The sequence below is a fragment of the Astatotilapia calliptera genome, chromosome 3 (assembly GCF_900246225.1).
Source record: "Astatotilapia calliptera chromosome 3, fAstCal1.2, whole genome shotgun sequence".
NCBI classification, from domain to species: domain Eukaryota; kingdom Metazoa; phylum Chordata; class Actinopteri; order Cichliformes; family Cichlidae; genus Astatotilapia; species Astatotilapia calliptera.
In genome coordinates, this window is record NC_039304.1 from 21,195,741 (window position 1) to 21,212,554 (window position 16,814).

A 16,814-nucleotide genomic window follows, 5' to 3' on the forward strand; every position below is an offset into this window, starting at 1 on the left:
GTGTTTTTGGATGCTGCATCTGGCTCGGCGGATGATGGAAGTTGTTGTATGTATCCACCCGCATTTTTCTGGTTGTCAAAAATTGCATTCTGAGAAAGCCGTACTTCTCTCATCAAGAGTCATAATTTACTTGTCAAAGCAGGAGTCCTCTCAGCATGTGGGAGGCTCCCTGGGGTTATAATTGCGAGACGGTTTGGTTCTCCTGAAATGCCTCCAGGCAAGACGGAGCACGGGCCTGCTACTCAGGCTTTGTGTACTCTTTCCTTTTAAAAGTAGCCATTTACACAGAAAATTGTAAAACACGGTAAAAAACGAATATATATATATATATATATATATATATTTATATATATATATTTGAGTAGCTTCACTATACTTTCACCATCAACTCCTTATAATCTGTGACTTTCAACACTGATTACTTTGGTAATCTCTACACTGACACAAGGTCTCCACCTTGTGGATGAAGTATGAAAGTGACTTAAATGCTGCCTGCAGGTCAGCCAAGGTTCATCTAAAAAATCATGCTCGATTATCTTATATATAGAAATATGTAAATATACATGTGTACGTGTGAGACCATGTTGGATAATTTTATATGTATATGTATTTATCCATCCAAACATCCATCTTCTTTTGCTTATCCAATTCAGGGTCACGGTTGGGCTGGAGCCTAACCCAGCTGTCACAGGGCGAGAGGCAGGGTGCACGCCGGATAGGAGATATATACTGTGTCTATATATCACTATCTATGTATATATATATATATATATATATCCTGTGTGATTGACTATATATATATAGCTTTATTAAGAGATATAAATAGCATGATCTATAAGTTTAACATGATGAAACACATATAGATGAACTTTAGCTGACCTGCAGGCAGCATCCCACGTGTTTCAAACACACCGGTGTCGTGTCGTCGTACATTTTACTCTTACAATTTTTTAACAGCCATAAAGGTTTTAGATTAAGATTTCACGTTTATCCAATAAATGACAAGCTTTTAAAACACTTTGTTCTTTATCGCTATCGTGACCTCATAAAAACAGGAGACCACACACTTTCACCGAGGCTCAAAATTCCCCTGACGCCACGCTCAGACTGAATCCCTGGATCCAGAAGGATATAAAGGGTGATGAATTTCACAGTCCTCTTAAGAAAATAAAGATATTCCCAAGCGTCCTTGTGTCACATTGATAGGTATTTGTGAAGCTGTGATGTCAAATGTTCAGTTTTGCCTTATGTCACAGTGAGAAAGAATACATTAAAAAAATTCCTAAGCTAAGACCTATCTCCGAAAATATTTCCGTCCACATCCATCCATAACTTTCTGAGTAATCCTGGTAAAAGACAAACTACCAATCATGTAACCTCCTACACACACAGTCAGTTTGTAGTTGTGGCTCTAAATGTCAGCTCAGTCTCATGGCTAATCCTGAGTTAGTCACAGAATGTGGTGCTTGTTCATGTGCGCACACACAAACTGCCTTTTTTGTGACAGTCAGCACAGCTTTGGACTAAATGTGTTTCAGTGGGATGTGTTTTTTTCTATGTGTCACATATTTTTTCACATCGCACTTATCTTATGATAAATCTAACCCAGGCGACACAGAGAAAAGATTTTTAAACTTAGAGGCATGAGCTCTATTTTAACCCGAATCATTCTAAACCTGGAGATAAACAAATACCAAAGTATAAATGCAGCAGACCTGTTTGGATCTAGCAGTTAAATGATACTTGCTTTTTCAAACTACAGTTATTGTCCCACGTGAATCAGTTTATCAGTTCATTGTGTGGCCTGACACCCATGAGACTGTGTTATAAATGCAGCAGCTCGATCAAACACTCTAAACTCGAGGCTTGAAAAGGTAAAACTAATCAGACTGATTACAGATTATCTGTAGCAAAAATCCGGATGTGAGAGCTTATTCTTCCTTTACTCACATTTATTCAAATATTTCTACATATTAGGAGGAAATATACATTTTAACATTTTTATTTTTTGCATGATGAATTCAATCAGTTCTGTAAAAGTTTTACACCGGAAACTGCTCTCTGCTGGGCAGGGTAACAATGTCATCCATCTTGTCGAATAAGCCTTCAATCGCGGCGTTATTCTTTTTGCTGGTCAGCACATGGTACCTGCCCCCGCAGCGCTCTACGAGCCCCATCAGTTCTCCGTTCCTGAGGATGTGCTGCTCTGCGCTCTCCCCTAAAATCTCCCCCCATGTGAACAGCACCAGGGCGCGCTGCCAGATCTCCTGTCCGAGCAGGCTCATGTGCTCCTCCACGGCTCGTCTGTACTTCTGCGTGCAGGTCAGGAAGGCCGGCATGAGCAGCAGGACGACGTGGGGACCCGGGTGGCACCAGGAGATGCTGTCGAGAATGCCTTTCAGCTGAGAGGCGTTTGCCTCGTCGGGTCCGTCTCGCCACCTCAGGCTGAGCGGCTCTGCGACGGCGAGGCGCCTTCCGGCTATTTGGCCTTTCCACGACCTGAAACTAGAGCCGCTGAATTTGGGCGCTTCTCCACCCAAGATGGTGACACCAGCAGGGGAGCAGGAAGACCAGGTCTCTCCCAAAACCATCACCCTCAAATCTGACCCGGGAGAGCCTTTGCTGTTTGCTCTTGTGCGAGGTCGAGACAGGAGCTTCAACTCGCAGATCACCTTTGCACTTTCGGCCGCTTCTTGTCTCACTTTTGTCTTCTTTGTCTCCGTCAGCGTTTCGACTTTTAGTGTTTCAAGATGACAGTTATTGCTCTCTGCAGCTGACAAAGTTGTTTTCATCCTCTGATCTTCATTATCTGAATCTTTTCCTCTTCCTCTTTCCCTCCTCTCGCTGACCTCTCGGCACTCTAAAGGCGAGCTGTCTTCCGATCTCTTATCATCAGTCCCATGTTGTCCGTTCTCCAAAACGCTGTGCTGTCTCCGGTTCAACTCTTCCTCTCGCTCTTTGAGGTTCTGCTCCCACGTGCTCAGTTTTTTCAGCGACTCCTTTAGATTCCTCTCCTTCTTGCGAAGCTCTTCCTTCAGCAGAGTCATTTCCCTGCCCATCTCATTCAACTGCTGTGTTGTGTAGTTCACGTGCTCGTTCTGCATCTGCAGCTCCGACTTCCAATTGAGCAACTCCTGTTCTTCGTTCTTCAAGTAGTACTCCCTGTCTTTCAGCTCTTTCCCTTGGTCTTTCAGTCCTCTGACCTTCTTCTGTAGATCGTGACCGTGAGAGCTTAGCTCCTTCTGTCTGCCCTCCAGGACTTTCAGTAAGCTTTCCAGCTCCCTCTCCATTTTCTCAACATTCTGCGCCTTCTGCTGCACTTCTTGCTCGTATTTATCCTTCTCCTCTCGTTTCTTTTGTTCTTTTATTTGCAGACTGATTTCCAGTTCTCGAAGTTCTTGTTCTTTACTTTCCAACTTTGCCTGTTTTTCGCCAAGCTCCTCCTGTTGTGCGTTGACGTCGCGACGTCTTTTGCTCAGTTCTTCTTTGCTTCGTAGCAGAACTTGCTCCCTTTCACTCACTTCTTTCTCCCTTCTTAGGAATTTCTCTTCGAGCTCCTCATCCCTCGTTCTCTGTTCGCTTTGTTTCTCCATCATCTGCTTCTCAAAATGCTCTCTCAGCTCATTCATCTGCGCCTTAGTCTCATCTTCTCTCTCCTTCACCATTTCTAGCTCCACTTTTAGTTGGGCACTGGCGTCTTTTAAAGGCCCCAGCTCCAGATCTTTCTCTCTTAGCGTGATTTGGATTTCCTCGTATCCTCTGAGATATTTCCTGACCTCTTCGTCACTCTCCTTCTTCACTTCCTCACACTTAGCTCTGAGGTTGTCAGTCTCTTTTCTCATCATCTCATTTTGCTCCTGCAGCTCCTCAACTCTCCTCTGACTTAACTTGTATTTCTCTGTGATGACTTGAATGCTCTTAAGCGTTTCTTCCTCTAGCCGACTTATTGTGCCGTCCTTTTCCTGTGTGATTGACTCAATATCCTCATCTTTCATCTTGATCTCCTTTTCGTATTCCTGAATCATAGCCGTCATCTCCTTTTCCATTTTCTCAGTGAGTTCCTTCAGCTCTGACTTTGTCTGCTCGATTGTTAGCCTCAGCTGGAAGGTCTCCTTCTCATTTTCCCTGTCTCTTTGCCTGAGGCGGTCAAGCTCTTTCTCTTTCTCCTGCAGTTTTTCTGTCATTTCCGCATCCTTTTCCCTCTCTTGGTCTTTTTGCCGCTGCTGTATCTCGTCGATAGCGGATGTTTTGCGGTCGTTGCTTTCTTTCAGCTCTTCTATTTCTCTTAAGGAGCTCGCACATGTCTGTTTTGCCTCATCAATCTCGCCGTCTCTCTGTGCAAGAAGACTTTGGGCTTGTGTCAGTTCCTTTGTCTTCTTGTCGATGATCTCTATCAGCTTGTTCACCTCGTTCGCCGCTTTCTCATCCTTCACCTTCTGCTCTTCCTTCCATCGTGTCTCCCTGGAGTCGGCCAGCTGTTTGGCGCCTTCAATGTCAGCCTCCTTCTCTTTCAGTTTTCTCTCCATGTCACTTAAAAGCTGCCGTCTCATCTCCTCCATCTCTCGTTCTCTGTCTTGCAGCCGTTGCTCTGCCTCTTTCTTTTGGCTGAGAATGATTTCCCCTCTTTCTTCTTCCTTTCTTTGCAGGATCTCATCAATATCTTTAATGTGCTGTTTTAACTTTTCTATCACTCGGCTGTTTTCTTCCGCAGATTGCTCCATCTGTTTCTCGTGATTTAACTTGTCTCTTTCTCTTTCCTCTTCTGTCTGCTGCAACCGTTGCTCGAGATCCTTTACACGTTCTTTCAACCTTTCTAATTCTGCCTCTTGTTCCTCCAGCTTTTGCTCCAAAGCTTTTTTGTAGTTCAAATAAACATTTTCTTTCTCCTCCATCTGTCGAAGCTTCTCCTTCATTTCCACGAGTTTGGATTTCATCTCCTCTGTTTCCTTTTCCTTTTCTTGCAGCTGTTGCTCAGTCTCTTGCATGTTTTTTAAGTGATCCCTTTCTTTCTCCTGCTGTTGTTGCATTTTTTCTTTCATTTCTTCCACAAACGCTTTAAACTCCTTGATCTCTTTTTCATTCTCCTCCAGCGTTTGCTCCATCTCTCTCTTGTATCGCTCTTTGTCCTTTTCACTTTCTTCGATTTCGTTTTTAAGCTGACACTTTAACTCCTCTGTTAGCCGATCTCTCTCTTGCAGTTTTTCCAGAACGTACTTTTCATGGTTCTGATTCAGTATTTGCTTTTCTTTTGCATGCTTTAGCTTTATCTCTTCAACTTGGGCAGCATAGGTTTCTTCCAAGTCTCTTATCTGTCTCTGTCTTTCCTGCAGTTGTTTATCTATTTCTTTTGCAAACTGTTGTTTCAGCTCTTCGGTCTCCTTTTGCCTTTCTTGCTCTACGCTCCTTAGTTTTTCAGTGTACTGTTGCTGGATCCTCTCCACATCCTCCTCCTTTTGTTTCACATTTTTATGAACTTCCTCCTGGTGTTGGGCACTTCTCGTCTCCATCAGATTTACCATCTCACTGATTTTTAGCGTCATCTCTTGATGCTGATGTTTTAAGGCCTCTATCTCCTTTTCTTTCTCCCTCATCTTTTGTTCCAGTTCTCTTTTGTGGTTTTGATGAATCATCTCTTTGTCTTTGTCATTTTCCAGCATCTTTTCTTCCATTTGTGCACGGCACTTTTCTTCTATATCTGCTATTGCTTTCTCTTTGGCCTCCACACATTCCTTCTTTTCTTTAGCAAACAGCTCTTTCAGCTCTGCGGCCTGCCTTTGTTTTTCTTGCTGTATGTTCTTTATTTCATCACCGTGCTCTTGTGCCATCCTTTCCAAGTCATCAGCTTTTTCTTTCAGCTTCTTTTCATATTCTTGCTGTTGTTGAACTTTTGCTGTCTCCATCATTTTTTCTATTTCATTAATCCTTGTGGCCATCTCTTCCTCGTGCTGCTTCCTTATGCCTTGTATCTCTGCTTCCTTCTCCTGTATTTTTACCTCCATCTCTTTCTTATGCTGTGATTTGATTTCTTCCAATTTCCTCTCCATATCTGTCTCATGTTGTTTTACGTTATTGAGAGTTACTTGTTTTTCCTCCGAGGCTTCCTTCCTCAGTTCTTCCATCAGTTTGTCTTTTTCGAGCACTTTTACTTCCATCTCACTCTTTAGTTTTTGTTCCATCTCTGCCGTCTCCCTGTTTTTTTCTTGTACTGTTCTCTTTAGAGTGTTCTCATAGTGGGTTTTAGTCCGGCTGATTTCTGCTATTAAAGACTCGTGTTTTTCAGTCCAGTCAGATATCTCTTTGTTGAGGAGCTCTATGGTCTGCCTCAGTTTCTCATATTCTTTCATCCATTCTTGTGTCTTTGCTCTAAAAGCATCCTCCCTTTGTTTCGTCTCAAGTTCCTTTTCTACGCTGGCACGCTCAAGGTCGAGAAGCTTAATTTGCTGCTCCTCGGTTCTTTCCTGCAGTTCCTCAATCTCTCTCTCTTTTATCTCCAGTTTGTAAAGCAGTTTTTCCCTTTCTTGTTGAGCTTGGCTCAGTGCTATGCAGATTCTCTCCTTTTCCAGGCTCAGATCCTGAATTTCTTTCTCTCTGTCCTCTGTCAGCCATCGCATCCTGTCCTCCAGCTCACCAAAATCGTTCTTCCTCTCGCCGACCCTCATGTCTTCATCCTCCGCTTCTTCCTTTTGAATGTCAGCTTTTCCTGGAGATTTCACCTTCTTCCTTCTATCAAAGAACCATCTGATGCTCTTCATCTCCCTGTCCCTCATGTTCTTCAGCTCTGCCTCCTGACGAAGCATCTTATCTGCCATCTCCTTCAGACGCTGGTTGAACTTTTCGTTTCTTTGTTGGCTCAAATCCCTGACTTCTTGAACCAGACCGGAGAAAGCCTCGCATCTGTTCATTGTTGCCATCTTTTCCACTTTCTCTAGCAGCTCTGTCACCTTACTGGAACCTCTACCTCCTCTTCCTCCACCATCTACACTGCTGATGACGTGGTATCGCCGCCTGCACTTCTCCAGAAGCAACTGCAGGTCCCTGCCTCCACTCTGGATGTGCTGCTCAATATCCACTCCCTCTCTGAGCTGATCTCCATGGGTGAACAGCAAGATTGTGTGTCTCCATACACCTTCTCCCAGAAGTTCCAGATGTTCTCTCACATGTCCCGCTTTCACCAGTGTGTCCACCCTCAGAGTCAGCAGGAGTGCATGAGGACCCGGAGGGCACAAAGATACGCTGCAGACAATCTCTCTCTTCACTCTCTCTGGAGTTGCACCTGCCACACCCGCCTCCCAGCCCGGCGTGTCCACCACAGTCACCAGCCGCATGGCCACCTCCGCTTGTTGACGAATGCACTCTTCTGTTACGGCTCCCGACTGGAAGAACCCTGGTTTTCCAAGGATGGTGTTCCCAGCAGAACTTTTTCCAGTTTCACGCTCGCCCAGTAGAACCAGTCTGATCTCAGGAAGACGTCGAGGGGATTTGGAGAAAGACTGGTGGGCGTCGAGCTCAGAACCCTGTGGCCCATCGCCTGACAGGACAAAAAGGGGACATTTTCAGTAAAAGAGAACTATTTTAATGCCATAACCCAGCTGTAATCTCCAAATATTTCATGTTTTTCATTTAATTTTTAATTTTTTTTGTAAAAAAAATTGCCCAGAATAATCGCTCAGGCTACATTCACACGTAAACGGGTATTTTTTTCCACCTTAAAATAATTTAAAAGTCATATTGAAAAATATCTCCATCTCCATGGATCTCAAGCACTAACTACAGCATCCCAAAGCAAGAGGTGGGGATATAACACTGACTATACTGGCCAATCAAAAGACAATAATCAGAATGTTGCAATATAAAACTGTGTCTTCTTTGTCTGTGTGTAAATGAAGACATTTCTGAAACACACTTGTGTTTCTTTTCACTTTAAATCTAATAATCACATTACTTTAGTGACTTCAGTCTCTGTCAGCTTCTGAGCTTCATCCTAGCAAATACAACCTACCTAAACACAAATCAGCACTGTTATTTAGAGTTGTATTTCTGGTCTGTGACGTTTTATTTGTGCCAAAATCATGCACAATGTCTATGTCTGAACTGAACACATTGAAAAAACATTTGACAATCACTTTTTCACTTCAAGCTGTAAAGATGGATACACTCTGTGACGACAGTGATGGCTACTTCTAGCAGGATAACAAACAATTGTCACTGGTTTCTTGAACATGACGATGGGTCCACTGTATTTAAATGACCTCCCAGTCACCAGATCTCAATTTAATAGGGCACCTTTGGGATGTGGTGGAACATGAGGTTAATATCGCAGATGAGCAGCAACTGTGTGAGCTTATCATGTCAATATGAACCAAAATCCCTGAGAATTTTTCGAGTACCGTGTTAAATCTGTGTCACAAAGAATTAAGGCCGTGCTGAAGGCAAAAAGGAAAACGAACCTAATACTAGCACTAACTAATGAAACTAATGCAAAACCTTTAAAGTGATGAGAAGTCACTTAGCAGTGCTGTTTCTGTGTAAAGATAAACTCTAAATCCTGACTGAAGCTCTTCCTACAAACACATTAGGTCCATTCAAGGTGGGGGTCAAACATGGTGCTAGCAAGGTGTACCTAATAAAGTGGCTGGTGCAGACAGTGTGGATCTCAAGATAATTTTGGCACAAACTAAACTTTGTGTTTGCACCTGATGCTTGTTGAATATCATCATTTATAATTCCTCCATCTTTGTGATGCAGTGACGACTGATATTAACTTTGTTCTGGTCTCGATCAACCTTTTTTCTGGGCCTTCTAATCATATGAAATGATTTCATGAACTTAAGAAAACTTGGGAAGTGTTATAAAAATAAACAGACTTACTAATGAGAGTGGCTTTGATGGTCCCTCTCTGCATCTGCGCCTCCATCTGTCGCTGTTTCTTTCTCCTCTCCCTGGCTCTCCTCTTCCCATCGGCCTCCAGCCCCAACACGACGGTATCCATCTCTAAATGGTTGCTTCCATCCCTCTTCTTATCTACCATCTCCTCCAGCTTCCTTATCAGCTCTTTAACCTGTGTCTCATCTCCTTTGCTCCGGTTATTCACAACATGGTATCTGTTTCCACACTTCTGCAGGAGTCTGTGGAGCGACGGGCCGCTTGACACGATTCGTTGCTCCATGGTGCCCATGCCCAGTTCGTCTCCTCTGGTGAACAGCACCATAGTGTGCTCCCACACGTGTTTCCCCAGCGGCTCCAGGTGTTCCTCAATCTCTATGATGTAGTCATCTGTCACAGAAGCACAGGCCCGCACGGCCAGCAGCACAGCGTGAGGCCCGGGAGGACAAAGCGACACGCTTCTCAAAGTTTCTCTCCTCACCCAGTTTGGAGTGCTATTAAGCGGGTAGTACCACTCCCACCCAGGTGTGTCCACCACTGTGAGTTTTCGCCCCACCACATCAGCTCGCCTTTTCACACACTCCTCTGTGGGCTTCCCGCTTTCAAATCCCCCCACTCCTCCCAGTATCGTGTTGCCTGCGGCGCTCTTCCCGGTTCCTTTCCGGCCAAGGAGGACCAGCCTAAGTTCCTGAAGAGCAGGGGGGCTACTGTCTGAGGCAGGGGGGTGTTGTGGCTTCATGGTGGCCTGCAGGCTCTCATCTGTGAAGAAAGGGAGAAGTACTTCCTCAATGCACCGCACCGGATAAGCTGAATGACACAGACACAGAAATGCGATAATAGTCAGACATCTGCTCACTACTTTATTCTTAAAACTGCACCTGAAGCCCTCAGTTTCAACACCCAGTGTTACCCAACATCTGTAAGAGGACTATTATACTATGCTTGCAAATTATATACTGATTGTAACACATTAAAGCCCATCTGCATCATCAAGTGAGACTGTTTATCATTGTCGTTATCAGTCTGTCTTCAGCGTCACTCAAAGGGGCCAGAGTGCAAGCTAAAATAAAAATTACTGTTTTATAAAAAAGTAAAAGATCTACAAGAAACTCACCACCGTTTGTGCTTACGGCCGGACTGCAGTTCTCATTAGTCATGTCCATCGCCCCTGCGTGCACTTTCCTCCTCTTCTTCCTCTTCCTCTTTTTTAGTTCCTGTGTTTTTTTCTACAGCAACGATTTCTTCACCATCATTACGAAGGGAAACACAAAAAAACCCTCCCCCGCTTACTAAATAACTGACCCAAGCTAATGATTGCAGTCACACAAAGTGAACAAAGACTGTCTGAGGGAGGCAGACTCGCTGCCTCACGTGACCTGTCTGTGGTTTTTTAACTTGCTCTCATTGAACACGACAGGAAGTCAGACGGGTGGCACGGTGAGCTTTTGTGACAGTCCATGTTTGCAAAGTAAACGCAGGCAACACGTCTCTGCTCCTACATGCCGCACACAGATGCAACGGTTCACACATGTATGCACACGGTGAACATACACAGAACATGCTTCTGCATGCACACATGAGCAGATGCATGTGTTATCTTGAGAACTGCAGAGCTCCTTACCGTCAAATGGTGCTCTGTGGTTAAGAGTGTGGAACTTCGGTTTCCTCTACCCATGAGCGACAAGAGACGACTCGAAATAAGATAACTGTCATCGCCACAGAGGTTTTTCATACTGAGGAAGCACATGCAAACTTTAATTTAAGATCCCGTTTTATAAAGCACAAAGGATGAAGACAGGTTTGCATTTATTTAAGATGCAGAATTTTAATGTTTGTTTTCTACTTCAGAAACGTGTTGCTAACTGAAACTAACTGTGTCGAAGAAGGAAGAGCACGTTTCATCACGTTTATCAGAGCACCACGATGCACTATGTTCCTCATTTTACTGACGGCTACACTACACTAACTGAAGCCGCCAACCATCCTACAATCACTTCCCCATATTTACATCATGCAAATTCAGAGTGAACTCGGAAACGGCAGCTGAGAGAGAGGAAAAAAAACAACTAAAAAGAGCAAATGTTTCCGCTGTTAGTGAGTAAGGTTTTATTTAAATAGCGCTTCTCAATAACGACATTCACAAAGTGTTTCACAATACAGAATAAGATGCAACAATTAAAATAGCATAAACAGATAAAACTAAATAAAGGCAAGCCTCTTTCTTTATTTTAGAAACATGAACAGCTTCAATGAGTCTTACGTCCAACGGAAACAAGTGCCATGATTTGGGGCCCACAACCTCAAAACTACAGTTTTGGATGTTGGTACAACCAACAAATATTGATCAAACCTTACAGATCTAGACCGGTGGGTCAAAAATGAGGGCCAGCAAAGACTTCAACCTGCTGGACAGCTTTGGAAAAGGAGGCCATAAATCTTTGGACTTTTAACATCATCAAGTTTTATAGACTAAAGCCAGTTATGCTACACCAAAGTAGTTAAGTAATAAGTAATTAAATGACAGAGCTGAAAACCAGTTTCTGTTTTTCACTGTCTAAACATCTTTACACTGACAGAAAGTGCAGTTTCATTCATCCCACTCCAGATCAAAGTGCGCTGTGTGTGGACCTCAATGTACCATGAGTGTGACATCCCTGATTTAGACATGGTGGGCTCCGATGACAAGTCTTCAAACAGCATAGAGAAAAACTATGATGATTGTCATGACAGCTGAACAAGCTGTTGATTTAGATACTGACATACAGAGCCATGAGAAAGACTCTGCTCCAACTACAGTTTTCTTTAGTAAACTGTTTGGTTCTGGTGCTTGGTTCTTGTATTTATAGTAACAGTAATCCCCCTGCTCTCCCATATTTCTTCCTCTATTGATTCACTTATCTTTCTACATTATGTTGTTTTAGTTGTTTCCATGTTTTAGTTTTACTTCCTCTTCTGGCAAGATTTGGCACAGCTGTGCATCTTTACCCTCTGGTATTCCTGTTCTCAGTGTTGCTTTGTCCATTTATCCCTGGTTATTTATTTTCTGTGGTTTTATGGATCTGAACATCTTGACCTTAAGTTGTGTCCAAACTAGAAGTGACATGGTGACCGGGTTGCACAGAAACTGAATGACATTCACAGCATCGAGCAACTATGGGAAAATGAACCGCTAATGTTGAAGAACTGAGATAAATTACAATCAAAATCCATGTGAGCGACTGAAGTAAAAATGGTAAATGGTAAATGGCCTGCATTTGTATAGCACTTTTCTAGTCCCTAAGGACCCCAAAGCGCTTCACACTACATTCAGTCATTCACCCATTCACACACACATTCACACACTGGCGATGGCAAGCTACATTGTAGCCACAGCTGCCTTGGGGCGCACTGACAGTAATTCACTTCACTACCAATTACAGTGAAGAATGGCTCTGATATATGACCTTGTTGTAAATACCAATTTGCTGACAAATTGACATCTGGTCACACATTCCAGACTCTCCAGTCGCTCACCTGGAAGTTGAGAAGTTTATCTTGGCTCTCACCCACTTCCCATTACCAACACTTATTTCTTCCTTACTTGCAGAATCTTATTCACGTTCTGTGGTTTCTGGTTTCCATGTTGCTTCCAGTGAAGCTTAAGAGCCTCCTCTAGGCAACTGAACTCGTAATGTCTACAAGTGACTGTCCATCAGCTTCAAAGTGATGTTTGACCAACAAATCAAAGCTACAGCCATACTAGGAGGGATTCATAATGATATGAACACCAGAAACTACAAAGAAAAATGGTGGCATGGTGACCGCGCAGGTCAAATACAGTGGCTTGCAAAAGTATTCGGCCCCCTTGAATTCCACGTGAAAGACCAATACAAAGTGGTGTACATGTGAGAAGTGGAATGAAAATCATACATGATTCCAAACATTTTTTACAAATAAATAACTGCAAAGTGGGGTGTGCGTAATTATTCAGCCCCCTGAGTCAATACTTTGTAGAACCACCTTTTGCTGCAATTACAGCTGCCAGTCTTTTAGGGTTTTGCAAGCCACTGTATTCCTATAACTTCCAGATGAGTGAGTGAAGCGATTGCCAATGAGTGTAGGATAAAGACCTGGTAGTAAAAGACATTGAAGGATTACCTAAGCAACCGTGTCCTGAAATATCCAGTAGCATCCAACCACCTTCAAGTGATGGACAACGATTTTGTGGGTCTTTCGGGCTAACTGACAACAAACTTAGGCGATATGATAGAAAAGCTAGAACAGCTATTAAATGGGCCTCACAGAGAGATTATGTTCCCAGTTACACAAAAAGCAGGAGAAAAGAACTGAGATTCTGAGATGAAATATTGAAATAATGGACTGAACAGGATTTTTCCCATTTCTTCAGTTTGTTCATAGGCAGACATATTATACATGCTGTATATATTTTATTTTTACTTAAATATAGTATGAGAGAGAAGCTAGATTAGCACAGAGGAAAATAACAATTTAGCTTTACCCCAGGTCAATCTGAAATACGGGATGCATTTATTTCCTAAGAGTTGTTGTATTGTGTCCCTGCACCTTGGCTGTGTGACCTCTCTGGGTATACACACATGGTACACCATGTTCTCCTGTCCTGTCCAGTGAGCACCATGAAAACACACACAAATATTAGATCATGTTCTTTATGATTCAACCTTTCCTCCAGCACTGCTCAGGGTTAATAAAAACAAACCCTGTTTATGGAAAGGACTGAATCAGCCATATTGATTTGGCACCATTAACCCAAGCGGAGCTGTTTTGAGGTCTGTTAAGTGTTCTGCGAGTATTACCATGATGGATGCCTTTTGACACGCGCGCTGCTTTTTGTAAATGTCAAATGAATTACTTTTATTGGACTCCCTGCAGCAGCGGCAGCAATCCCATCCAAATGTGAGGCTGTCCAGCATCTAAAAGAGTCCATATCATGAATAAAAAATCAGCCCGAAAAATTCCACCATCTGTGCTGGAGCTCTCTTTAATGTATCATGTAAATTTCCATTGGCATTTGCTGATTAGTTTGCCCCTGAAATTAACTGGTCAATGGAGAAGATAAGTGCTAGTGGTGGAAATGGGAAACACAGAAATGTACAGTGCCGTGTTCCCTCTGTAATTTTAGTTGAACCGTGAGGCTTGTGGGGTTTCATTTTTAAAGTAAAAGAACTGCGGCCAATAAAGTTTCTTTTTATGGCTGATTTAAGAGTGCACGTCTTTCCAGCTCTGAAAATTAAACCATATTTTATGGTTTGAGTACCACTGATGGAAAGTCTTTCTCACGTATTAATGAAAGAGATATTTTGTTCATGTACTAACCATCCACTCCTCGGAAGTTTTGACTTCTATTGTTTTTGGACTCATTTGTTGCTCTTTATTAACCTTTGACACAATATCAGTGCCAGTATGGAAAACTGTTTACATCTAGTGACTCCACAGCAACATGTTAATGCTAGAGCAGGCTAACTGTGACTGCGAGCAGCCACAGATGTAGCAGTGTTTGCAAAGGTGGTAATACCATATTAGCAAAAATAGCAGTGGTAACATTAGCAGAATACAAACTGGAACATAGTGATGTGTCGGTTGCGAACGAAACGGCTCTTAGAGCCGGATCTTTGACATGAACGACGCGAGCCGGCTCCTTATCGCGAGCCGTGGGTTTTTTTTTCCTTCTCTCACCCTCTCTCTTGCACTTTTTTTCTGCTTTACTCCACACGCGAGCCTTGTGCTTTGCACTGGGAAGAGGGGGGAGTGGCTGATAGGTTTGCAGCATAAACCTATTCACTGGAACGTTAAGGACAATTTAATTACACAGCAAAGCAAGACACGAGTAGGCAAAGTTCTTTATCTTTCTCGTGCACAGGAGAGAACTGGAAAAACGCCGTCCCTTCGCTTGACCCCAGTCGCTCTCATCCGCTCCCCTGTAACACTGCTCTTTTATTGAGGTTACATGAATATGCATAGGTTCATTGACATACGACGTCTACATACACACAAAGAGTACCTTACCTGTGCGTTGTGTAAGTGTGTGTGTGTGTGTGTGTGTGTGTGTGTGTGTGTGTGGGGTCAGTGTGTGACCACATAAAGACTTCCCTAAACCTGCTGGTCTGGAAGTCCAGCAGTTCATCTAAACAAAAGGCACTTAGACTAAAACAGATATAGATACGTTTATCCTACCACAAAACAATAAGAGAAGGTACGACCTCTCCCATGCTCCTAGGATGTGGGTGTGAATGCCAGAACACTCTGGAATGCACACAAAGTTGCAGACTACTAAAGTAGTCTAACTACCCCTAACCCTAACCCTACACATCCAATCACTAAACAATCGATTATACACCTCTAAGCATATATGGTTAAATATTTCTTAATACAAATGACAATAATAAAATCTAAACCCATCAGAGGCGGTAGTTACACTCGCAGTAGCACAGGAAGAGAGCGGGAGGGAAAGAGAGAAAGAGAGCCAGGGATAACAACGTCACTGTCACAGTACGGCTGTGTGCAGGCAAGAGTAGGACCCAAACGCAAACTCACAGAGTCAAAAGGTAAACTCAAAACACACAGCTTTATTGCTGGCGTGAAGTGGGACACGAAAAACAATACAAAGTAAACTAACCTGGGAAATCTAAAGCACAAGGTGCCACAGGGAAAAATCACACAGCTATGAGGGAGGACACAACACTGACAAAGAGAAACTTGGGGCTTAAATACACTGAGGGATAACGAGAGGGAATGAGCCACAGGAGGAGAGCACAGCTGAGAGTAATTAAGCAGGACGAGGCAAGGGAAGCAAAACTAGAAACATTAACATAGAACAGACTGTGAAAGTAAAACAGGAAACACACTGACGGAACTCAAGACATGTGAACTTAACAGGCTGGGGGAGACAGAACATAGGGATCTGAAACATGGAACAGAAAGGCACAGAAGATCAACATGAACATAACAACGCCACAGGGGAAGAGTAAAACTGAACACGATGAACACAGAAACACCAGACCTCTTCACAATAAAACAGGAAACATAATGAGACGTAGACATGACAACCCAAACTTCACAATGAAAGACGCAGACATGAAACACATGAAGAGCAGGGGAGATTTACCATAGTTGGAAACACGAGGGGGAAATAATAAGAACTAGAAACACTTAAGCATGATAACAAATGAACTTAGGAACCTGAAGGGCTTACATAAACTAAAACATCAAAATGAACTAAAACTCAAAACACTGGGTCATAAGACCCAGGATTGTGACAGTCACATTGGAAAGGTATAGTAATCATCCACAACTATTTTCAGTTGCGGATGATAAAGGATTCAGAAAGTTTATTCATGCAGGCCCGTATGACAGAGAATGTGCATCTTCTTTTTGTTTTCATATTTTAATTTATATTTAATTGTGTTGTGGTTTGCAGGTTTAGTTAAAAGTTGAACTGTGACCAGTTGGTTTTTGTATTATATGATTTATTTATTACATTTTATGTGGAGTGAATAAATAAAAGTATATTTACGGTGGCCCCAACTGACAAAACACGTAAAAACTTAGAAGCACATAACAACTCCGAAGCACCTACAAACTCAAAAACACGTAAAAACTCCAAAACACAACAGAAGTACTCCAGGATGCTGGGCGCAGTGCTGAGCTTTTGTTACCCAGAGGCTACACAAGCCAGCAAGTACCAACGACCGGATTTGGTGTGTGGTAGTAACAGGTAAATGAAAGTTTTTTTAAATTATTTGAATATATATGAGTGCTTGTGTATAAATACACAAGCACTCATATAGTGCTAGAGCACTTTCCTGTGTGCAGTGTGTCTTGTTTTGCTTCCCCTTGTCTCGTTAGGTCTGATTTGTCCCAGCTGAGGGCCCACCTGTTCCCAATCCTCTCTTTATCTTTCTGTGTATTTAAGT

At 42.9% G+C, this 16,814-nt stretch overlaps 1 protein-coding gene across 2 annotated transcripts; it reads right to left on the bottom strand.

Annotated features, from left to right (window-relative positions):
* Positions 1 to 1,981: 1,981 nt before the first annotated feature.
* Positions 1,982 to 10,154, bottom strand: LOC113018868 (trichohyalin). 2 transcript variants are annotated; one of them, XM_026162259.1, is made up of 3 exons: positions 9,998 to 10,154; positions 8,869 to 9,642; positions 1,982 to 7,528 (listed from the first exon to the last, which is right to left on the bottom strand). In XM_026162259.1, the coding sequence occupies exons 1-3, from the start codon at positions 10,044 to 10,046 to the stop codon at positions 2,043 to 2,045; spliced, it is 6,309 nt and encodes a 2,102-aa protein (XP_026018044.1). In that variant the 5' UTR covers positions 10,047 to 10,154; the 3' UTR covers positions 1,982 to 2,042. The 2 variants fall into 2 exon arrangements, with proteins under 2 accessions (XP_026018044.1, XP_026018043.1); XM_026162258.1 differs by having other exon boundaries at positions 8,869 to 9,690.
* Between the last annotated feature and the right edge of the window lie 6,660 nt (positions 10,155 to 16,814).